The 24,505-nt window shown below is 38.1% G+C and overlaps 1 protein-coding gene and 1 long non-coding RNA gene across 3 annotated transcripts in view; one reads left to right on the plus strand and one right to left on the minus strand.

Moving 5' to 3' along the window:
* CRB1 (crumbs cell polarity complex component 1) overlaps positions 1–20,503 on the plus strand; it is a 71,674-nt gene extending 51,171 nt beyond the window's left edge. Inside the window, exons 11-12 of the mRNA XM_042874158.1 lie at positions 1,903–2,029; positions 19,739–20,503. Coding sequence (XP_042730092.1) covers positions 1,903–2,029; positions 19,739–19,951 — 340 coding nt within the window. The 3' untranslated portion in view covers positions 19,952–20,503. The remainder of the gene's footprint in view (positions 1–1,902; positions 2,030–19,738) is intronic.
* On the minus strand, positions 11,292–14,796 carry LOC122181596. 2 transcript variants are annotated; one of them, XR_006179493.1, is made up of 4 exons: positions 14,709–14,796; positions 14,346–14,502; positions 12,339–12,717; positions 11,292–11,423 (listed from the first exon to the last, which is right to left on the minus strand). It is a non-coding gene; the product is annotated as an uncharacterized LOC122181596 (long non-coding RNA). The 2 variants fall into 2 exon arrangements; XR_006179492.1 differs by lacking the exon at positions 11,292–11,423 and adding an exon at positions 12,220–12,259.
* Positions 20,504–24,505: the final 4,002 nt, after the last annotated feature.

Raw genomic sequence — 24,505 nt, forward strand, 5'->3', positions numbered from 1 at the left:
AAAAAAAAAAAAAAAAAAAAAAAAAAAGCTAAAGAAATAAAATAATAAAATAATGAAAGCATGTTCTCAGGCATTTCTTCAGTGTATACTCTTTTCAGGACTTCAAGACAAGTCAAAGTGCTTTTTCCTTCTTCCTTCCCCTGCCAGGCAACTTGCTAAAAGCAGCTCTGGGAATGAGCCTTGCTTACATCCACTCCACTGGCTGGCAATAATGTCTATTTTATAGTTCCCGTGATCCTCATACTGAGTAGCAGCCTTGCACCAATCGTACTGCACTATAACTGACAATCAAAGCAAGGCATTCTTCTCAAATGTCTAAAATTGACTATTTGTCCTCTTTTCCTCCAGGCTGACACATCATAAACCAGGAATATTTCTGTTTGCAGAACTTAATACATAAGAAAAAAAAATTTCACCTCAATCAGTTAACATTTTTTCAGAATAATTTCAAATGTATCAGTTAACATGAAAATTCAAAACAAAACCCTTCAATCTATTTATTGATTAGAATAGTAAATTAGGCAAGTAGCAATAGTAAATTAAGCAGGCATTTTGGCTTCAAGACAGTATTTCATCCCTAAGAAAACTAATGATGCACAATTTAAAAAAAATAAAAAAAGGGGGTGCATTTCTATGTCATTCAATTGACTTGGGATTACAAGGAAAAAAATAGCAAATAATAAATGGAAAGGAAAACTTGAAAAGATTAAATAAAAGAAAATGTAGCTGTGTCTTGAAAACAACTATTTTACTGAAATCAGGCAGTTTTCAAAATCACCAAAGAAAGTGAGGTTTAAAAGTCTTCCTGTATTTTGTTTTTCAGTTTTGCATGGGGAAGTTCATAGCTATATAATTTTTATGGATTGAATTAATACTTAATTTTCAGCTTTCTGATGTATGTAAAAATGTAGTTTATTAATCCATGGAACTTTTTCATGGATTAATAAAGAAAACCAGCTAAGTGTTTAATGCAAAGAGCAGCACATCTCTAATGTAACACTTAACAACATCTTGAGTGCTAATGGATATAATTAAACAAAACAATTCCTGGAAATTTTCTGTGAATTTCACACGTCCTACTTCGATAGTAAATGTGATTCTTTATGTGGAAAAACACAGTATTGACCATTATCAGTACTTAAAAAAATGAAGGCAGGGAATTCAGGGGAAGCTTCGTCAGGACAGAGAATCACCAAATTGTTACCAGTTTTTAAACAGTTGCAAATGCTTTTTATTAATGGTTGGTTGCCTTAAGAAATTATTAGAACTTAAATTTCCTTTCTCATCAGAATTACTGAAAAGCTTATAATGATAAAAATTTAAGCTTTTAAAAACCATATTCTGCAACTGCCTTTCTTAACATTCTCAGTGCCCACACCCTCTCAGAGAGTCCTTATAGGAGATAGTGCTGGACATCTACTGACACTTCGAATTGAGATAAGAAATGGGTGAACATTCCCAGGGGCATTCAGTTGTGAAATAATGTGCTTTTGTTTCACTTAGATCTCAATTATCGAGAAGGAAATTGTGCCCTCAGCTTGCAGTAATGATGAAAATGGACCAACAAGTGCTCAGCAGGACTTGTGCTGTATCCAGCTCTAAAACCACACACCAGCTTTCATTTCACTTTGCTAAGCGCCGTTAACCAGGAAATGCTCCACAGAAATGAAATTTCTGGCTTAACTATCTATGTTTGAAAGTAACACAGGAAGTTCAAGATTTAAGAGAGGATAATCAAGTCATTAATAAGATTCTCTGAAGACCACAAACACATGTGGAAATATACTACAGATTTCAAATGGAGCAGCCTCCTCATTAAAAGTTTCTGAGTTAAAAATGTGCCAGTTTTATGCATTTTGTACCTGATTTCAGGATCTCACTTTTTTGCACTCTTCTCTGTAGGTGTGAAAAGGACATTGATGAGTGCAGCTCTGATCCATGCCTGAATGGAGGCCTCTGCCAAAACCTGCTCAACAAATTCCACTGCCTCTGCGACGTGAACTATGCTGGGGACCGCTGTGAGATCGATGTAAGCGACCTCTCCTTCTTTGTCTCTTTACTGTTGTGGCAGAATCTCTTTCAGCTTCTCTCCTATCTTATTTTGAGAATGGATGATGATCCAGCAGTCGAGTGGGGTGACCAGGAAGACTATTAGCAACCCTTTGACTCTTGGTTTAGCAAAACAGAAGATGCCTTGACCAAAGAGCTTAGCAAAGCAATGCAAGCATCTGAGTTTGAAAAATCATTTTATATGTTTTTTGAACTTATGTGAAGCATTCAGTTTTATACAAATGTTCTTCAACTCTGGTTGTAATGTGGAAGCAAACCCTTCAGTAATATCATGTTACTTTATAAGATATAAGAAAGTGAATGATGGGAACTTTGTGATGCAGTGCTCAGGTCCGAGTTCTTGCCTGTTTGATGAACTACTTTGGATCTGTGTTAGTGCTTTCACTTCTTCATATTAGAAAAAGGGCTAGCAAATCTTGAAAGTGTCTCAACCCCACACCAATAGACCATTTCACTACATGCACGCTGTCAGCACAAACAGTGGAGGAGATCAGAAAGTAAGACATAACAAGGGGAACTTTAAGATACACCTGTGGTAGCATTCAAGCACTATGCAATGGCTGGCAAAGGTTTGTTGCCCTCAGAGAGGTTAATTTTACCATTAAATCTTACTGGTGTCAATATCTCTGCACCACATAATACTTTCACTGCTAGTTTTTGGCCATTTGGTCTCCCACCTGCGATACCAAGTATGGTGCTTTTGGATAAATAACACTATGGATTAGCAATGGGGCCCCTTGTACCTCCACTTGGTTTAGTGGCAATCCTGTACCTCTGCTCCATTAGCCTCTACACCTCCAGTGCATCACTCTGAGATAAACTGTGGCTATCTCATTTTTCATTAGAATTCCTCTGTCAAGTAAGGCCCAGGAAGTATATTAGATTTTGAAATTACAAATTTGCTGTATTTTCCAAAGATTTCTTCAAATTTCAGAAAGTCTCTCTATCAGACTCAACAGACTAAAGTGCAACCTTTTGTTCCTTCATATGAAGTAACCAAGGTACTTCAGTTGAGTGGCTGTACATGGATTCTTTAAATAATGAAAATTATGAACACTGGGAGATTTAGAAAAAAAAAAAAAAAAGGAAAGAAAAAATGTAGGAAATGTAAAATATCTGAATTTGTGGATGCCTTTGGGAGAGTCAACACAAATGAAGGACACTGCTAAATATAAAACAACAGTGAAAGTGATTTTTTCTGAACAATGCTTCAATGCAAAAAGCATTTGTGAACTGTGCAAATATTTCTCTGGGCACTGATGATCGTATTATATTTGTATATATTCCATACTCCTTTTAGCCATCTAAAATAGAGATCTCAAATGATAGTGGCATGTAACAAAGTTATAGGAAAGATTAGAGTTATTTGAAGAGGTTTTGTGACTCCAGAGAGTGATAAGTGATATGTTAAGGTTCTCATTTTGCTACAGTAAAATGCAGCAGAAGTCATTGCCTGAGAATCAAGTCTCTCTTTTATTTCTCATCTTTCAGAAGTGTCCCCAGATTGATTTTTTTCTTTGAACTTCATTCCAAGCATAATTGCAGCAACACTGGTATTATTAAATAAGGTTCCTATTTTCAGAAAACCCTCACATTCTTTTGTGCATTTGCAGCAAATACAGTGATTCATCCCTGTGAAATGCCACACATTCCTGTATTGAGCATTTGCCTTAGTATGAAAACTTAAGCACAATATAGTAATTATGGTAACAGCTACATTTATTAGGATAATATCTTTGTTATATTTATCTTAAAAAGTGATTTGGGTAGTTTCTATGTTTATTGCTCTTTAAAAAAAAAAGCGCTGTTCATATGAAAGGTCCTTCCCTCTTTATAAGCAAATAATTAACGTTGAAGAAAGCTAGAAAAAGTACATGTATTAACTGTATGCCTGACAAGCAATAGCTATCATTGCAGCATGCAAACCAACAAATATATGTGTATGGAGATTCCAAAACTTTTTCTATTCAATACCAGAAATGTGATGACTGCACAAACAGTTTTAAATGGATTTGAAGGAACGTGTGAGCTTTCACGTACATTTAGAGTTTGTTACCTGCAGAGCAGCAGTTCAGTCTTTGAGTACATGCTACACAAATATTGTCTGTTCTTGCAATTTAATTCTTTCCTTCCTCTAATGCCTTGTCATCATGAAACATCTCCTGACTTCAGCTGTGCTCCTCTCCCCTCTATATTTCCATATGTTCAACTACATCATGTACGTGTACAGAACTTTCCTGTCATTGCACAGAATAAACCTTCTGCCTTTGTCTCTATGTCTGCTTCTCATTTCCTACTGACAGCTCTGTCCATTTGCTTCAAGTGTGTCATTTCTTCTGATATTACCACCTTACACACACCAGCAGAGGCTGCATTTCCCCATTGCTCTGCAGTAGTGCTGGCAGTGCCTGGGGCAGCTGTTCAGCTGCCAGTGCCTCCCCAGCTGCAGCTCTGTTATGTGTCCAAGGGCAGTTGCATAGCACAACCCAACTGACAAGACCCAAACCAGCAACTCAGAGAAGGAGCGCTTAAAGGGTCTGCAGGGCTCAAAGTGACTCTTATTACCTGCTTTCTCCTTTTGTACTGTCAATACTTACAAAACTGCTGGGTGTTGGAAGGCCTCTGCTAACATTCTGACAGGTCATTTCTTCCCTTTGAGTTACATCATAGCCTATAAGCTGGTTCTGACCTGTGCACAGATCTCTAGTTGAGAACGGACTTCATATTTCTAGTTTATAACATTAAACAGAAAAAGGAAACAAATTCCAGATTAATTAAAATTATTTTTTGGAATATATACTTTCACAGAAAGATAAGCCATTTGAAAGGAAACAGCTTTAGAAGCAAAAATGAAAAAAAGCTTTGCTAAGCACTAGTTTTTTGTAAGTACATCCAATTGCAAAGATTTTTTAGGATCTAAGAGGTTAAAGATTTTAATGTTTAAAATTGAGATATAGCAGCAAGATCTTCATAGATGAATGGAAGCAAACAAGCATGTTCACTGTATTGGGAGGTATGGCTTGTGATTATGAACATTGACACTAGCAGTAATGGATCCCTCTATTTTGACGCTAAGGTTCAAATGTTTTTTCATCTCAATAACTGTCATTCATAAATATGGGCAATGAGAAGTAACAGTGATAGAGCTTGAAGAAAAAAGAAAGATTCTGAAAAGAGGGGAAAGATAGCAGTGGTTGAGGTACTAAAAGGGGAAGCAAAAGTATCTGCATCAGCTGTGGGAGGAGTAAAAGGGAGTGAGGGAAACAAAGGAGCAGTATTGCACTGGGGAAGTGTGCATAGAGAATGGAAAACTTAGAGTTGCTGTACTGACAATAGTTCTTACTTCTGACCCTTAAAAAAACAGGTTCTGAGTGATGCTCCTCTGCTACTGCAATTCAAGTTCTGCCAGCAGCATTCTGTCTTAGCCAAAAAGAACCCAAGTGTTTGTGAAAGAATCCTTGATGTTGAATGCTTATTGAATTCTTTTAGTCCCAGATAATTTAATTTTTAAGAAACTAGATTCAATACACAGTTTGCTCAGTGCTATATGCTATGTGACTGTAATAAGTTAGTGAAACAAAAAATATCAAAAAATATGCTTCAAACTCACAGTGAATTAAATTAGGTTTCCTTTTTTTTTTTTTTCTTTTTTTTTTTTTTCTTTTTTTTTCCCATTGCAAATATTTTCCCTGGCCTGACACCCAGAGGTCCAGCTGGATGGACACTCCAGTTCTCTAAATCATCTTTTGGCTCTTGAACTAATTTTTGCAGTTTGATGTAGTGATTTTCCCTATAAATGTTTGCAATGAAAAGTTCTTCAAAATACCACCTCAAGAACCACTGGTTACTATAACCTAATAAAATAGCCACAAAAAAACTCCAGCAGGACATCATTCTGTAACACTTAGACAACTATTACCTGCAATACATATTCAGAGAGTAAAATAAAATAAATGGAAAGTTTGTGATCCTTTCACTTTGTGTTTCAGGAGTACTATGAGGTCCCATTAGGCCCCAAAGCCCATTCTGCCTGTACTGTGCATAGCAAAAGGCATCCCTATGCTGAGGCAAATGCAATCCCCATGCTGACTGGCAAACAGCTCAGGATGTACTTTAAAATTGTTTTTTGAGCGTTATCATCAGCTGCACCTTTGGAACAGCACTTCCTCACAAAGCATACCCTCTCCTATTGTACTTGTGAATATACATGAATCTTGAAAGCAGTGCTAGATTTCACATCCCAGAATACAAGTTCTGCTAATGCTGTGTTCTCTGATGTGTGCTGCTGTTGCTTCCAGCTGGTATCATTTGATCCTCCAGGGCACAAGGACAAGCGTCATGCACTGCAGGTTACAATTCACATTTAGTATCATTAAAAATACACTGATAAGCATGTAAAGTATGTTCAATATTGAATCTGAATTCAGTAAAGCTCTCTCAGGCTTCCATAGCACAGGCACACAGAATTTTAATTGAATTGGCACTGCAGCAATTAGCTAATGTATTCATTAACTACAAGGCTTAGTAATGTGAACGTAGCAAATGATACTTAATTACAATAATTAAAGCCTAGTGATTCATGAATAATGCATTCTCTATTTACTTATTCATCCTTGTGAAGCCATTAATGGATAATGATCATTCGAATAAAAGACATGGACATCAGGAATGTAGTACCGAGACTAGTTTTTCTCAGTCTCACCATAGCTTTACCTGTTTGCCTTACGTACTTCTTCCTTGCCAATACCCACAGAGATGGAAAGTATTTGAAGAGCTATAGAGGAATACCATCACAAATAGAGCCATACTGGCTAGTTCTCACACTGCATCAGTTCTCAGTCAGTACTCTCATCAGGCTTGGAGAAGGTCCAAAGAGTCCCATCATGCCAGAAATACAGGATAGATTTTGTTTTGTTTTTAAGTCATACTCGTGTGCGATTATTTTGAGGCAGCATTATCATTTTTGTTCTTAGCCTAAGTTCAAATGCTCAACGCTAGGCCAGTATTGCTCATCAGCAATACTCAGCTCATCAGCTAGGCCAGGGATGTGGCAAAATGAAGCAAAGCCAGGAAAGTCAACCGGATCTGGAAAGTGCTGCTGTCCAGGCTGAGGAGCTGCACTCACCTATTGCTCCTCATGCACAGCAAGTGAGACGCAGAGGCGGGCAGCACAGTGAGGGCAAGGCTTTAGCCACAGGGCATGCAGGCACTTACTGGGGTTTTGTCTTCCCCAGCGCATCTGCTCACTTTCCTGATGCTGCTGGAGCCGAGACAGGCAGGCAGCAGGAGGAGGTGGGCTGCTGGTGAGTTGTTGCTGTGGTGCCTTACAGAGCAGCCCTGCACTGTCAGCTCCTCAGAGAGGAATGCAGCACAGCACAGATAAACTCACTGCAGTCTCACGATTGTGTAGGTCAGCCACAAAGGCAGACTTGCTGCTGCTGATGGTATGGGGACATTCATTCCTGTGCCAGGTCAGATGCAGAGTCAGAACAAACATCTTTAGATTTGTAAAATGAACAGTTCTGCTCTGAAAGTCATTGCAAATGTCACATTGCCATTTTTGTAGCTGCTTTTCTTCTTTTTTTTCCAGAGCTCCTTAATATCCTCTGCTACTTTCTATTAGTCTGCTTTCAAAACACAGGATTGAACTAAAACTTCTAAAAGAGTATTGCAAGAAACACATTTAATATGTGCCATAACATAAGGTACAGAAACATTAGGTTGCAAAGACGATAAGGTTATCTGATGTGTCTTAGCTGGGAAAGACAAGAACACTCCTCATGAGGCCGACATTACTGCACGCATCAGTGCAAAGCAGCTGAATATTTAATGTATGTGGTAAATATAAGCAGCAAAGGGAGCCCAGATGATATATGACAGCCTAACACTCCACAGTATAGGAATCGGCTCAAATAGGGTATTCACATAACACATTTAACGTTCAGACTAACATGTTTTGTCTGTACACCATCCTTTATGTTGCAGAAGCATTGTTTTCCTTTTCTCACCTTCTGATGTTTTCCTTGTAGACTCTCAGTCACATCACTTGGGCATTTACTTCAGTCATTGCTCACTTCCAAACACATTCGAGCACTCCATGCCTGCATTGTTCAGATACTAAATTTTACATGCTTTTTATCATATGGTTCATGAAAATTAATGTTCTTTTTTTTTTAAATTTTATTTTTTCTCTCTCTCTTTTTTTTTTATTTTTTTTAATTTTTTCTGGCTTCCAGTGATACTAGAATATATACTAAAAGTTGTTTCAGCTCTTTAGAACAATTAACTCAGAAATATGTGTGTGCGTGTATATATGTGTGTGTGTGTATATATATATGTATATTTATGTATGTATATATATATATATAATATACATACATTTGTAAGAGCAGAAACAAATAATTCTGTCTTCCAGTGACTTTCAAACAATAATGCTCGACGTCACTGAACAGTCTGGCCAAAAGCAGACTGAAAACAGACAATAAAATAAATATATTTTAATTCCTTAAATCCAAATTAGTGAACTCACTAGAAGTTTCTATAGTAAAACAAATTCCAGCCTCACCTTCAAAATGAAAAATAAAGCCTGGGCTTGTCCTAGACTGCTTTTAAAAAGAAAAATATACTGGACGGAAGTTGAGGAGTTCATAATGGAAAAGATAATGTATATGGAGTTGGCAGCAACCTCTTGAGATTCAATGTTTGTCCTCTTCACTAAAATGAACAGAATTGAGAGATAAGTACAAAGCTATAAAGGGGATTTATTGCCAGATTGGAAGGTGGCTTCAGGGGAAGCTTGTCCACCACCATTAAGAACTTTAACAAAAACCTCCTCACTTTTATTCAGTACCTAAATAGGAACCACGGCCCTTGGCTGCAACCACTACATTATTTAGACGGCAGCAGTCCTGTAGCACATTACTCCTATCTACATACTAGCTCAGCATAACAAATACATCTGGCAGAATAGTGCTCAGAAATGATTCACATGCTTACAATTACTACAGAAAGGTCCATGGAGTTATGATGTTTCCAGATAAAGCAAGGGTGGCAGGCTCATCTGCCTATGCATCTCTTGGTGAGTTCTGCATGTGAAGTATGTTCTTGCGCAGAGTGCTTTTCAGTTCTTGTTATGAAACTCCATTCCTAACAGTGTCTGAAAATATTTTGCACACTTTATTAGAGTTCTTGAATATTTGTCCACTAAAAAGCAATAAAAAAAATCCTATTCTTGAATATCTGAAAAATATTTTGTGTTCAAATGATCAGAAACACTTATATGTTTTCAAACAGAATCATCTACGTGGGAGGAAAAGCTTGTTACTTAAATATTTTAGATTCTGTGTACCAAACTGTAAAAACAATAGTCCTCAAATTTATTCAAACATTATTTATTCTCTTTTCAAGAAGAATAAAAACTTCTGTGGTACTGCTGTAACACAATGGAAAGGACAGCGGGAATCAGCAACGGTGCCCTTTAGAAACCTTTGCAATTATTTAACTAGAGCAGCTTTTGCACCACTCCAAACTGCTTTGGTTGTTGGTAGAAAAGAAAAAGGGAACGGTAGCGTTAAGAGGATCTCAAGCACTATATGAGCAGGATAACCAATTATCTGTTTGGCAATGTGTTCTGCCTTTCTTGGGTACAGTACAATGAACCTTTAAAAATTTAAAAAGTTACTGTATTGCCTTGTCTTGGCTGCTCAGTGTTACTAGACCTAACTTAGTTACTTTAGTTAAAGTGTAACAAAGTCCATACCATTAAATTCCAAAGGAGAATGAACTTGAGGTCCATTTCATGTGAGAATATACTAAATTACAACAGATTCTATTAATGTTAATATATGTTAACGTGGAAAGTTAACCACACTGCTTGAATAAAGCACATAAAAATCATTTCCAAGGGCAGATGCTTCAGTGCTTAACAAGTCACATGTTGGCATTCAGGAATGAATTCCTGAGTACCCCATTTGTACAAACTCCTGGCTATTGCAGTGCTCAAGACAAAACCAATAACTCCTCTGAGCAAGGTGAAGTATGAGAAAGTCTGTAGTTTCAGTAACTCTATGATAGTTTTAAATATCTTTTGCTTATTTCTGAACATGATTAATTCCCCACCTTAAATAACAACATTGTAGACTTCAAACTGAGCTCAGGTGCCTGAGGATGGACAGCAGCACTTGCTCTGTTCCTGGAGAATGTCATATTCTCCTCCAAAATAAACAGTGTACAGGAACAATCCCAGCTTGCAACAGCTCCATAATATTCATTATATTATCAAAAAGACTACCCATCAGACTCTAGCTTTCTTGTTCAGGGCTGTACAAACACCAACATGTGGCAGACAGCCAAAGGTGGAGACCTGGGGGTAAGTCCTAGCCAGAACTCAATTGGTCTTGCTCCTGGTGGGAGTGTTAGGACCAGGATAGAATGAGAGAGCCCTTATACAGCCATTAGAGCAAGGGGCTCCTGTAGTGAAAAGAGCTTGCATGTGCAGATAAAGGTGAATTTTGATCTGACTCTGCAGACTATATAAAATGCTTACTTTCATCCCGTACTGAGAAACCTATGGATCCAAATTAATCATCTGACTGAAGCAGAGCTGAGTTACTCACAGTCAATATGCCTTATGTTGGAGGACCAGAAATAAATGCAATTAGGTGAGCCAGCATATTTTTTCGTAAGAAGTATGAACTTCGAGAAAATCTTCTGAAAGTGTAGGAAATCTTTGAAGAAAGACATTAACAGTGCTGCCATTAAATCCTAGCATATTAGAGTAAATTCGTCTAATGTGAACTACAATGTATTTTCTATCAGTTATCCTTAGGTGGCAGTAAGGTAAAAGCACGGAGCAAAAAACTTAAGAGAAATCTCTAACATATTTATAGAGACCTCTCCCGCATGTACCGTGCTGGCTATAACATGAAAAGAGACTTCATAAACTTCTTGCACCTTCAGCAGAAATATAAAAAGCAATTACTAGATTAAGCTTCATCCAAATCACGTTCAGTATTGAATGCTGAACTATCAGTACTATGACCAGGTATTTCACTAAGTATGCAGTACTAATCCAAGAGTCCCTAAGATTGGAATTTAAATTTGTGGGGAGAGACGGACTCAAACACTCCTGTCAACAAGAAAGTACACGAAAAAGAAAAAAGGCTGTAAGAATATGGTAAATTCACTATCAAACATCTGAATCAAAATTAAAATGAGATTTCAAGGAGTGATTATTGATGTAGAGCTCTACAGATTTTTATAAGAATTTCATTTACATTTTCCAAGTATTGCATCTCTTCCGAAGTCTTTCTTGAATATAAAACGTTCTGATGTAAGTCTTCTCTGATCATCATCTAGTAGAAAAAAGAACAAACACTAGGATATAAACATACTAGAAATTTTTATCAAGGAATATCATTAACTAAGTAATGTGACAGTGTCATGTAGCGTGCTAAGGCAAGAATTATGTAGCCAATAAAGGTCTAACTTATACCATTAATATTTACAGTTGGAAGCATGAGATGGCTGCAATCTAAGTGCTGCACCCAACAAAGGCTTGTTGTTGACTTGATACCTTCTTGTCTGACAGTGTGAAACACTCACATATCTACTTACTTCATCACCACTTGACAGCGTAATATTAATGCTAGGTAGCAACACATGGCTGTTTTGCAGAAGCTTAGCACCAAATAGGAGGAAGAAATTCATCAAACGCTCAGGAGATTGTAGGCCTAGCTGTGCAGCAGAAAAGTAGAGATGAAGAGTAACTGGAAATTATCCACTATAACAGTAATCCTCACTCTGTTTCTGCTTCACTGCACTCCATTGACCCCATTACTGTGCACCATTGGACAGAGTAGTTTCTTATTCCCATAGAAAGTGGGAAGAGGTAAGTCTGCCAAGTTCAGCACAAGTTGCACCAGTTCCTCCCAAGAGCTAGGAGTCAGGTTAGATGATCTTGCTTCACATCACAGCAGTTGGGTCCAGAACCCATGGCAGGTGGCTGCCCTGTGTGAGACACTATTCTTTGACAGTTGCTAAGTGGTGATGATCATAAGGATCTGATTTCAGAAATAAAAGAGCATCTGCCACTAGCTTTGCTCATTAAAGAAGAGATCTTTTACCTCAGCTGTTGTGAGCCGAGAAGCAGGGGTTCTGAGGAAGTAGTTCTGTGTTTGCAATTCATATTCTGCAAATCCATTAAAGTTAACTGAAGTCAATAATGCAGAACACAACCGAATCATGCGTAGTCAAAACAACAACCTCACCTCTTTTCCCCTAGAACTGTCGTGCTCTCATCTTCAGCACTGTAGCATCTTTTCTTATTCTTCTCCAGCTTTTGGGTCCCCTTCACCCACCTCACGCTTTCATGACAGCAGGCACAGTCCCCAAAACGCCACTACTGCTCATAGTTCCAAATCTCTTTTCAGAAGTCATTTCTACTGTGGCAACTGTATGGACGCAGTAAACTCAAACCAGATAGATGCAGGACAGTGACAGAAAGTTACTGCTTTCTGCAATAGCCTTTTGATTTTAAATATTATCCTAGTCCTCCTTGTGAGATGCTTGCATGGTAAAGCTTTTGTCCATCATCAAGATTTATCTGTATAGAATCTACTGTCTTGAAGCTGTAATGCAGATAATCCCCTATGGAGAAAAAACACCTGATATACTTCACTGTTAACTATGTAGAAAAATAATTATATATTACACTCCAAAGCATTTCCCAAGCTGGAAAGGGATGTTGCACCCCAGAGACTGATATCTTCACAAAAACACTGTCATAGTATTTGTCTAGTCTGCCATTTAGCAGCTTTGGGACAAACTCCTCCTCAGCGAGATTTGCCTGGATTTACACCAGCTATAGATTTTCCCTCCTATGCTTTCAGACGGCAGCAGATGGCTAAGTTTCTACACCAGAGGCTGTCAATAGAATTTTAAAAGGCATCTCATAACAACACATTGGAGCTGCACATTTAATCTGTGCTGCACCAGCAAGATGATCTTAAAAAGAGCTGGAGTACACTTACAAAATTAGCACTGTCAATTGCTGCAGAAATGCTATCAGGGAGTCTTCTGAAAGCCCACAGCTTGATGACAGCTTACCTCCCAAACTGCCAGCCAAATCACTTCTCTGTGTGTAACCAATGCTCAGATGTCTAAGAGAAAAGGCATTTAATAGTGTCTCACATGATGCTGATCCACCGAAATATCTAACGGAGATTTTAAGGAGCTGCTTAGGCACTTAAAGGTTTTCTTGGATCCGTAGCTGAGCTCACATAAAGTACAGTGGTAGAAAAAGAAGTATTATTTCTTCTACCTAAGACAGAGCATCTCAGACCTTTTAAAGACTATCATTTTTGAGCCTGGGCCACCTCCATTAAACAGTTGATATGCACCAGGCATCAATACCCCAAGGAGTGAAAAGAAAACGCAATTACTATACATAGTCTGTTGTTATGAGCTGGATTCCTAAAAGTGGGCATTTGAGTTTGAAAAGCTATATCTAAAAAGCTAATACTATATACAGAGCTACCACGGCCATTTGTGATAGCATCTGTGTAGAGAGTGAGTTGTTTTGGTCTAAATGCAGCATGGTCTCTATGTGATCCAGAAATGATCTTGCAGTCTGATGTGAAAAGGAGGAGGTCTCTGCGTGCTGATCAGACTGTAAGATCAAGGCCCGTATGATACCCTTGTTTTAATCAAAGGCTGCTTTACAATTAGTTGCAATGTTTTTGAGACCTCCACCATCACTTTCCAATTTCTTGTTCCACTATAACTAGAACAAGCTTCCTCGGTACATTCTGTAGAGTCACAGCAGTGAGACTTCACGTGTCAGGAGGGAGGCTGTCAGAATTTCTTAGGAGGCACATAAATCCCTGTGAGTGAAGCTAAATCACAGATTTCAATCATCTCTAGCTTCTTCATTTTCTCACAGGACACCAAAGAAGCAATTATTCCTTAATAAAACAGATTGCATTTTTTCTTGATCCATAACTGTACAATCCAGATGATCAATTTATCATTGCAGCTGCTAAAACTAATTCTCTCTACTTTCGTGCCTTGATTTCATGAAGAGATGTCAGCCAACTAAAAGCTGACATTTTCCAGGAAGGAATTCATTCAGTCTGTCATATTTCAAATAAGACAAACCACTCAAACTACACTCCATAAGCAGATGTATAATAAATAAATAGGTGTTTGTGGGTTTTTGTTTTCAGACATAAATATCCACCTGAAAATGAAGAAATAAAATTTAAAAAGTTACTTACCTACAAACATTCATCTTCAAGGTGGGCTGTCTGTACTGTGGATCTTCTGTATATGTCCAGGTTGCTCATCCAGGTTTTATATTCAGAAATGGCTGTTCAATTACAAATAAGACTTGGGGATCTCATTCAGGCCCTCCAGTAACGGAATTGCATTTTCCTGCAAAAAATATCTCAGATGCTGAAAGCAGAAAAAACAACAACAACCTATGAAAATTCAAGACTTTCTACAAGTCCATGTACAGCATAGATTTTCAGAGGACCACAGTGATATGTGCGGGATGACAAGATGGTCTTCTCTTAGTGGATGTGCAGAGGGAGAAAATCCCAAGATCTGGAGAGAAAGTTATAGTCTCCTTGGGTTACCTTGCATGATGCAGGTATAATCTGCATGCAGAAGGCAGAGCTAAATGCAACCAAGCACATGGGACATGTGGGCAGCTTTATCTGGAGCTATGAGGCATCTGGTTGCAGAGAGAAGCAGTCACACCTTTAAGTAATGACTTCAAGTCTGAATCTGTGCCTTCTATAAACAGCCTTCTTGTTCTTTCTGTTTGCTTTCATAAGGAAAGCACAACTAGCAAGGAATTCTTCAGCAGTGTTTCTGGGTCAGTTTTCTTATCAAATAATCCTGAAGCCTGTTAGGCATCAGTTTTAAAGCAAATCAAATATTACAGGTTTAAAGAAAATAACTTTCTTCACATGGAAAATAATGGCTATCTAATATAATGGCCATAGAAAATGCATTTTTGAAGCTGATAAGATAAGCTGAAGTAAAGCGGGCAGGAGGAAAAGGAGTTGGAAGAAGTGGCCTCACCAGTGATAAACAGTGGAAGATCAGCCAAAGTGCACCACAAACACTCTAGATGCTGCCACCTATGTTACCAAAGGTACAGAATTATTCACATACCTGGCCAATAACAGTTACAAGCACACTCAACTGAGATGAGTGCCCACATGGACAGCAGCACAAAGAAAGCCAGGATAAAGAGGATAAAGCTGTTAAAGGAAGTAGCTAATGGGTATTAATTTAAAAATTAGAATTGAAAAATAGTTCGTCATTCCCAATGGCCAGTGCGGTGTTTGGCTTAAGTGAACATGAACTTCTTGTTTCTGTGTCCAAAATTTATCGGTTCAGTTTTGTAGCCTAACAATCAGACAGCACAGCTCACAAGACACAGTGGCTCGTGCTTAGCATAGACAGAACAGATACTTCTAACGTGATGCTAGGCAGAATACTAGGTACTTGCTTGTGAAACTGGAAAGCAAATAATGGAAAAACAGTCTGAATGCATCACTTAAAGTATTTAAATTGGAAGAAAGTCAATCTATGGATTTACAGTCACTTTACAGCTCTTGAAAAATTGTAGTCCCCCAAGCTGAGGTTATCAATGCATCTTATTATATGACTCACTGGATTTCTTCTAGAGCTACTGGGTTTCTTATATGAAATCAACCTTGAACAGAATTATTTGCTGATAAGGTGATTGTAAACCCTCACTGAAACAAATTCAGCATATCTGTGGGCTTTCTAAGAGTCATAATGGCTTTTTTTTGGCTACGCACTATTATCCCTATATACTTCCAAAACCTTTCAAAGTAGTTCTGACATGGGCTAATATGATTCAAGCCAATCATAAAGTAACCCTAATTACTTTAGCAAAAGGTTTTGATCTGGGAGCAGTAAATCTGGATGTCTTCAATCAGATGTTTTTACTGCAAATGAAGTGATAACCTCATGGCTGGTGTCAGGACTTGAGATCTGGAGACTTCACTAGTGAGAGCTCTACTGCACACAAGCAATTGCAGAATTCCCAGAAAGCACCACATGTGCCAGAGAAGGCAATTCTCAAGGCTGGCATTTCCCATGTTCTAAAATTTTTGATGATATCTCTGTCTTGTAAAGCATCCAGAATCCATGCTGGAATGAGGCTGAGTAATTCTTAATGCCCAGCAGCAGACACATATCTGCTTTCAGTGCACAATGCACCATTCCTTTTACAGCCTGAAGACGCATAGCAGTGGCCCCAGTCACACTTTCTACGCCAAGCTCATGCCCACATCACAGTGTCCCAAGCATCTTGTGCTATTTCACTTAGACATGAGGGAGTTGCTTCTTTGGCAGCGCAGCTCTCTCCTCCCTCCCTGGCTCTGGCTCAGCACTTGTGTCTGGGACCATAATTCTCATCCCCCATACAGCAAGCAGTATTAAACTGGCTAAGTCATGCTGATATAAAACACACAAGAGGAAGAGACACTGTGTATTTTGCTGGTTCCCTTGTGCTATTCCACTTGCCTTTGACATTTGGCACATGTGGAAACATTCATATATATAGCAAATCTCCAACGTTTCACTCATAAAATAACTGTTTGGAAGACATCTTGTTTAAAAATAACCACACATACATGAGATTGGTATGTGCTACTGAGCTTTGACTCATGAACTGGGCATTTTTTATCCAAACAGTTCATCTGCAAAACAAGTCGAGGAACAAGCTTAATAATCAGCCTATCACAATCATCGAATGAAAATATCAGCACTACAGTGGAGTTTAACTGTATCAAATCATTTTATCTAAATACTCAAAATAACTTTGATTTAAGCAATTTAAAAACTTAAATAGTGGATAAACTTTAAAATGAAATCAACAGTAAAAAAACCAAAACAAAACCAACACCTGTTTTTTCTTAAACTTCTTTTGTTTAGAAATTTTTCCATAATAGATTCGCCTTACTTTTGCTGACATCCAAAACATATAGAACATGCTACGTAAAATACCCTAGAGAGAAGCAAATTGGCCTTCTACTTAGCCAACTTAATTTTATTGGTATTACAATGACACAGGATGCCATCTTACCATCTGTATCCATGGCCGTTAAGGATATAGCTTTTACTAACAGGAACTATATAGAGAGAGCAGGTGAACTCACAACTATCATTCATTGGTTACCTTTTAACAAGGCTCATAGCATCACTCAAGTTGAAAGAACCCTCAAGAGGTCTTAGCAGCAATTTGTTTCTAAAAAAACTGCTCAGTACATTATTCTTTTGGCGATCACCACCAAACACTGTGATGAGCAGATCCTTGAGCTATCAGAGACAGAGCTTGCCTGATGCTTTCTCCAGACAATTCAGTTCATCTCCCAAATTAATTGTTCAGCCATCAGTTACTAGAGAAGCAGTTGATTTTGGCAGGACCAGACTTCAGAGCCTTCAGGCAACTCTCCTATCAGTTCCCTGCTTTGCTAAGGGGTCTACCTACATTGTACACTTGGGCAGTGATCTGCAGGCTGATAAAGCAAGGTGCAGAACTTGGACAGTAGATTTTTTGGATTAATAGAAGCTACCCAAATGAATGCATAAAGGTCAACTTCTTCATATTTGGAAATTAGAAGCAACATTAACACAGAAATAAGGTTAGACTATGTACCTGATTATTGTGAAAGAAAAACAAAACAAAACAAAACAAACAAAACCCACCTCAAAATATTTTATTCAGTGGAGCATGTTATTTTATTTCTAACATACTGGCTCGAGAGGAAGAATTTTGTCCAGCCAGTTATAGGCAATATGTGCACTTCTCATTAATTTTTTCAAGTTCAAATCACTCACAGATCAACCCAAATGCAATGAACTCAACATAAATGAAACAACAGGAATGAGGATTATACAGTCTAACAGAGCAGAGAAATTCTCATGTCTCAAACATACCTGCAACATCATTTCAGAATGAGACCTTCTCAATTTGGTACAGTTTAAAGGACAAATATGTTTAATGTCTCCTTCTTTTAGGACCGGATTCATGTGATCTGTCACTTGCACTGAATTATTTCTGTTGCAAAAAATGTTTTTAAAATCATTGGAAATGTATATGGAGTCATCAAGGACAGAGGAAAATAATAGCCCAACTGGTCATGTATTCCCTAGAGAGATTCCCTGAGCCAAACTTGCTTTCATTGTTACAGCAGGACCTTTTACATCAGCATGGAGGTGGAGAGAAAAGAGGCAGGATTGTTTTATGGTTCATCCTCTGGCATTGCTGACCTGAGCAGCATGAGCTCTAGCACTGCACACAGAGCACTGCCACACAAACAGCGCTATCGACGGTGGGTCTGTCACTGAACATACATTCTCATTCCTAGGACAGAAATGGCACTTCCTTAGAAATGACGAGTAAGAAGGTCACTGCAATATCCTGAAACATGCTGTATCTCACTGGAAAATGGGCTTTGACCTGCTATTTTCTATTTCTAAATATTTGGGGATTTGAAAGTTCAGCCTCAAGCACACATTTATCTATGGCAGTTCAGCTGTCACTTGTAATACAGATCACAGAATGATAGATAGCAGAATCTACCCAGAAGTTCCATTCCTTCCAGGGTTATTCTGTCCACAGTGACCACTTAGCTACATCATCTGCATCTCTTCACTGGCTTTCCTCACCACAAACTATTTTTTTATAAACTAAACCCACATATGTAGATGTATATATATAACGTTCATCTTCTATAAAATTTATCTGGTCTTAAACATTTTAGCTGGCAGATTTGTTTATGCGCGCTGTACCTTCTGACATTATCACATTTCCTACTGCCACATGAAAACAGAAAAAAAAGACATAGCATCCTTACATTCATCTTATGCTGTACTGCCTGTGTTTCTGTAGACTTAGCTGCAAAGCGTATGTGCAGAAGAAGGGCTGGATGAATATTTGAAAACATTTGTGAGGATATACTGATATTCATTTCTCACTGAATAGATTTCAGCTGTGCTCATGTGCAGTCTCTGTGTGCTTATTTCCAGCAAACATGCTAGTAGAAAAATTTACTGGCAGGAATAGCTGTATAATAGTTACAGTTTACACAAATATTTACAGTAAGCAAATTTTTTATATGCAAGTATTCACAGAAAGTTGACTTCTCCAGCAGGAGAAACAGGAATGGGACTGTCTGTATAGCCAGCCAGAGTAGCTCATGTTTAACTCACAGTACTGAAAACTAGTAGTAATATATTCAGAGCAAAAGAAGGAAGATGAATTACTATTGAAGTGATTACATGATTTCTGAGTTACTTCTAAAGTCCACAAAACTGTAGCTCATAGACTATTTTCAAGCAGGTAGCTATCAAATGAAATGGGTCATTATGCTAAAATTCATCCAGTCCTGCCTTGAATGTTAAATACCCCATGGTGTGTGTGCAATTTTCCAGAGTCCAATGAACAAAAACTGGAGGGGCTAATTTACTTATCTTTCAATAAATGGTGCTTCAGCAGTAGCTTCTTTATGCAGAGTTCTAGCCATAGAACGGTCTTTGTTTTCCTTCCACGGTAGTAGCTCAAGTGTGCCTCAGTACTCTCTTGACATAAATTATATTGCAATTATTTCAATCCTTCCAGTTGACAACTGACTTGATCTCCAACATATTCACCTCCCTTGGCTCAGTAACGCTGGCTTTATTGATCCTCTTCTTGGCAGTTGTGGTTTCAGTCATTGCTGCCAATAAAAGGTCGACCCAAGGAACCTACAGCCCCAGCCGGCAGGAGAAGGACGGCGCCCGCGTTGAGATGTGGAGCATTGTGCAGCCACCGCCAGTAGAGAGACTCATTTAAGGGAAGGCTCTCCTCCATCTTGGAAGATGAATGGAAGTGGACAATGTACACAAGATAGATATGTTCATTTGCATTCTACTACCAGGAGCACCTGTTGTAAAAACTACAGTGACTTGGAACTTTGAATAATTTCCTTTTAAGTTCAATAACATTTAAAATGTTCTAGCATTTAAGTGAACCAATGCCATTTATCACTATTTTGGGACATTTTTTCAAAGGACAATTTTTATTTGCACTGGAAACTTCCGCCTTGGTAATCTGCAGTAGGCATTACAGACAGTAATGGCTTCTGTGATACTCGTAAGTGCCTGTCTCAGACTCAAAATGAGGAACAGTTTTTTGTTTGTGTTTTGCTTTGCCTGCCTAGCAATCACTGCTGCAGAAGACAATGCAGACCCTAATCAATAAAGGCATAATTTTGTTCTTAAAGGGTTTATCACCATAACTGTGTTTCAACATATATGTTGATCAGGGATTAAAAGGAAGCTTGCAAAAACTCTCCAAAATGAGTGTTTCCCATTTAGTTGGTTTTCTTTCCTTCAATTCTATCATTTTCTCTGCTGCCACTTTACCTTCTGCTGAAAAGAATTTCACTTAACCTCTCTGACAAATCCATGTTTCTCTGAATATAAAGGGTATCTCTTAAAATATCCAGCAGACAGAATCTGACCTTACAGAGGACATAAAACCAAAACATCCTAAACAAATTCTGCAAATCTATATACTGCCATTTTCCCATTATGATATTACTTGATGCGTCATTTTATAAAATGATTGCATCTCATTTTGCCAACACCCTTTGGCTGCCAAAAAGGCAAGCGTGCTCAAAAAGTTTTCCAAAGCTCACAGAAAATACAAGCAGCAGCTTATAGGCAACACACCTACTTAGAAATGATGAAAGAGTGACTCAGCTCTGAAAACAGCCTTGGTGATTCTCATGGAGTTCAGACTTTCATGTTAACAAGGGAAAATAAATTTTTGTGCCTGAATGTTCCTCTTTTGAGACAGCAATAATACCACTGTAATCCTTGGTAGCAAAATGATTGCAACTGTTTGTTGAAAAAGAAACAAATATGTAAAAAGGAGTGGAATAACTGCAAATGTTTGGAAAATATATTGTAATGAAAGAGACTTGAAAATCTTCAAGAGCATTTAATGATTCGTGGTAGAGAGGAAAGAATGTGCCAAAAATACATTCAGGTTAAGGTTTTCCTGATTTGTAGAGGCAGATAACAGTAACTCATCCAGCCAACTTTCACATGTAGTGAAAAAATTAAAGCAATAAGACATGGCTCCCACACAAATTGAGCCAACAATAAAGACGCAACAGAGTGGAAACTTCCTTATGGAATTTGTCCTTTCTGCAGCTCAGGTTATCTGTTCCTGCTATTATAAAACATTCCAGGAGTTGCATAATAGAGCACACATACTCAGCATCCAAGAGTTTAAGTGATTGTTTCAACTAATGATGAACTCATAATACATTTTGAATTAACCTCTCTGGGGACTACAGAATATCAATGTCAATCACATTTATTTCCTTATTAGCTCTGATCAGTAACTCCGACAATAAGCACATTCTGGATTTCTGCAGTCTTTCAAAACAAGGCACTGTAGTAAAATGAGAGTGGATGGTGGGATTCAAATTGAATGAAAAGAACAGGGTGCTAAGGTTGGAATGACATGACAGCATGAATGCGCAACAGATTTTACTTGAGTCCAGTTTACAGCTTTACTATTGAAGCTTATGATTTTGAATGCAAGCACTGCTGTATAACTGCAGTTTAAATCCACAGTGCAAATAGCAACTAAGTAAAGAAAGAAAGTCAACAAAAGTTAACAAAATAGTTTATAAGTTAACAAAAAATATCATGGTAAAAGAGAGAGATTCAAGGAAGTTCTTTTGAAATATGGAATTATATAAGAATGGCTGCAAATCTTTTAGTCAAAAATCAGCCCAGCGTTTTCCCACTACTAAGGAATAATAAGGAATGCTATAAAGTTTGTGCAGCATTATCATTTCTTGAAGTGGATATATATTTGAAAAAAGAAGAGCTGGACTCTAAGAGTATACAACAAGAAAGACAGCAAAGAACTGTGTTTGAGGATGAGTGAGTAGTGAAGCGGGAATATTTTGTACAGATACTTACATGTGTGATTGAAGCTCACCAAAAAAAGCTACAAGGGATACAAAGTCAAAGCAACTTTCCAGATGGTGAAGATGCACCATAAGCTGTGAGAACAAGAGAGTGAAAAAGAAGGGGAAAAAAGAGATGGAAGGGCCTGAGGAGAGAGCGCTTGGAAAGTGAGGGGGAATCTAGAAGCAGGAATTGGGAGCAAAGAGCAGCAGTGGCTTTGGAACAGTAAGGCAGATGCACAGAATGTGCTTCCACATATCTGCTTTATATTCCTGAATTTCTGTTCAATGATAATGGCTGTATAGGCTAAAAGGAGGAAAAAAAATGATGAAGATTTTCAAGTGAATAGCAGAGATGGGAAAAGAAAATAGAAGTGAAAGCAGTGGAGGGATGTAATGAAGATCTAACTTTGAAATCAACCCTTCTTTGAGCAGGAGGTTAGAGTAGATGACCTCAGGAGGCTTCTTCCAGCCTAAATTGTTACACGATTCAAAGAAAAAGGACAACAGAGAGAAAGCAGCTGAAGATGGAGGTCAGTCTGCATGAAGAGCTAATGTGAAGGAAAGCGTTATTGTTCACAGTGAAAGACACAGCAAGGAGGAGGAAGTGGCTGGAAACTCATTCTGCTCTGCTCAGTGGATGGACTTTCTGGATGAAATCTTGAAAACAGTGGGAAAACAATCTGTAATAACACATTCAGGAAAGCATTATCACACAGAGAATCTCCAGGGCTGAGAAAGATACGCAGCAAAGGGTACAGGGAGGGGAAGAGAAGGAAGATGAAAGCCTGAAGAGTTTTCATAAAGACCAAAGAGAGTTCTGGAGAAATACATTACAAAAGAATTTAAAAAGCATAAAAATTGGAAAATTCTCACCGTGGAACATGAACGTGGTTTGTAGAAGGAAAATCAAGAAGGGAGAAAGCAAGAGGAAAAACCCTTAAACTAGGATTTGAATAAGTCAGGTGTGACTGATGTCTGTCTCAGTGGAGGGGAAATGGTGAAAATGGGAGTGATGAAAATTTTTGCAGAAGTAAGAGGAAAAAGGGAATGAAAGCAGATGATACTTGAGGAAAGTGAAGGCAAAAGCTGGATCACAGTCTTTCCAGTACAACAAGGGTAAAGCTGGGCGTTCGTTACAGTGAGGTCACGGAAGAGGGATGGAGAGGTTGATGGAGAGTCAGGAAATGAGATCTACCCAGTAAGGCAGATCTATGTAGGATAAATTAGAAGGAGTGACTTCTATTGAAAGTGGAAATTAAAATGTGAAATTAATTGCTACTTATGATCTTAAGAGAAACAAACAAGACAAAGCCCCAGCAGCACAAATTCTGTTCTAAATGTACTTTTTGAAAAGCTGAATTAGAGAACAGCACTCCAAGAAGGGCAGGGAGTCAGACTCTGCAGTTGGAAAAGTCTCACAGCACCTGGAGAAGCAGAAAAAAAATCCCAAAGCTGTGGCTACTTAGCAAGCTGGAGTGACAACAGTGAAGAAGCCTGACCCTTTTGGGCCATATTTCAGTCAAGAAACAACAGTTAAAACAGAGGGGAATACACCACAGAGAGTGTCTAATAGAATTTTTGCTGAAATTTCAACCAAGGATTAAGCAGGTGCCAAGCTATTTACTGCTTCTCAGTCTGGGTGTATATTAAAATACATAGTGAAGCACACAAGGAGGAGCAATAACATCTAATAGTCATTGAGAGCACCTGCAACTCCACATAAAGACCTAAAGTATTTTGAGATTTTCTAAATATCTCTATTTGATTCAAAAGGCATAAGTAAAAGAACTTGTTCATAATCACTTGCAGCCTATCCATTCAGGAAACAAATGCATAATATGGTCCCAAACCTTACACATTTTAATTTTCTCTTTATGTCTACCAGTCTTTTGTAAAGGAAAAGGTGCTAAATTAAAGCATGCGACCTGCTCTGTGCCATGTCCCTCTGAAGATGCACAGAAGCATGGAGAGAATTAAGCAACTGACTCCTCCCTTCTTTCGCAGTCCCTCCCGTTTCCTCTTCGAAAGCTGTGACACCCAGCCTGTGAAGCAGCAAGGAGAGCCTTCAGACAGTTAGAGGAAAGTTTATGTTAGAAAGAATATAAATACTGTGGCTGCAATTTGGCCAGCTCCAAATGATCACTGTGTATTATTATGTTATGTGCCTTCTCTCCATTTTATGTAAAATTAACTGTTCCTTCTCCACGTGTACATAGTATATTTATAGCTTAGGTGGTGTATGTTACTACGTTCTGTGTACAATATAAAAATGACTAATAAATAAGGATTATATTGAGCCCCATGTGACCTGTATTTTTTGTTTTATGAGTTTATTTAATCACATACTTACAAAGGAAATTATTCTCACACCAGGACTATATTTGCAATTTTAAAAGTTCAATTTGCAGTTTGGA

The sequence above is a fragment of the Lagopus leucura genome, unplaced genomic scaffold, assembly GCF_019238085.1.
Source record: "Lagopus leucura isolate 7727_CA_CO unplaced genomic scaffold, USGS_WTPT01 Super-Scaffold_100009, whole genome shotgun sequence".
Lineage (NCBI taxonomy): Eukaryota > Metazoa > Chordata > Aves > Galliformes > Phasianidae > Lagopus > Lagopus leucura.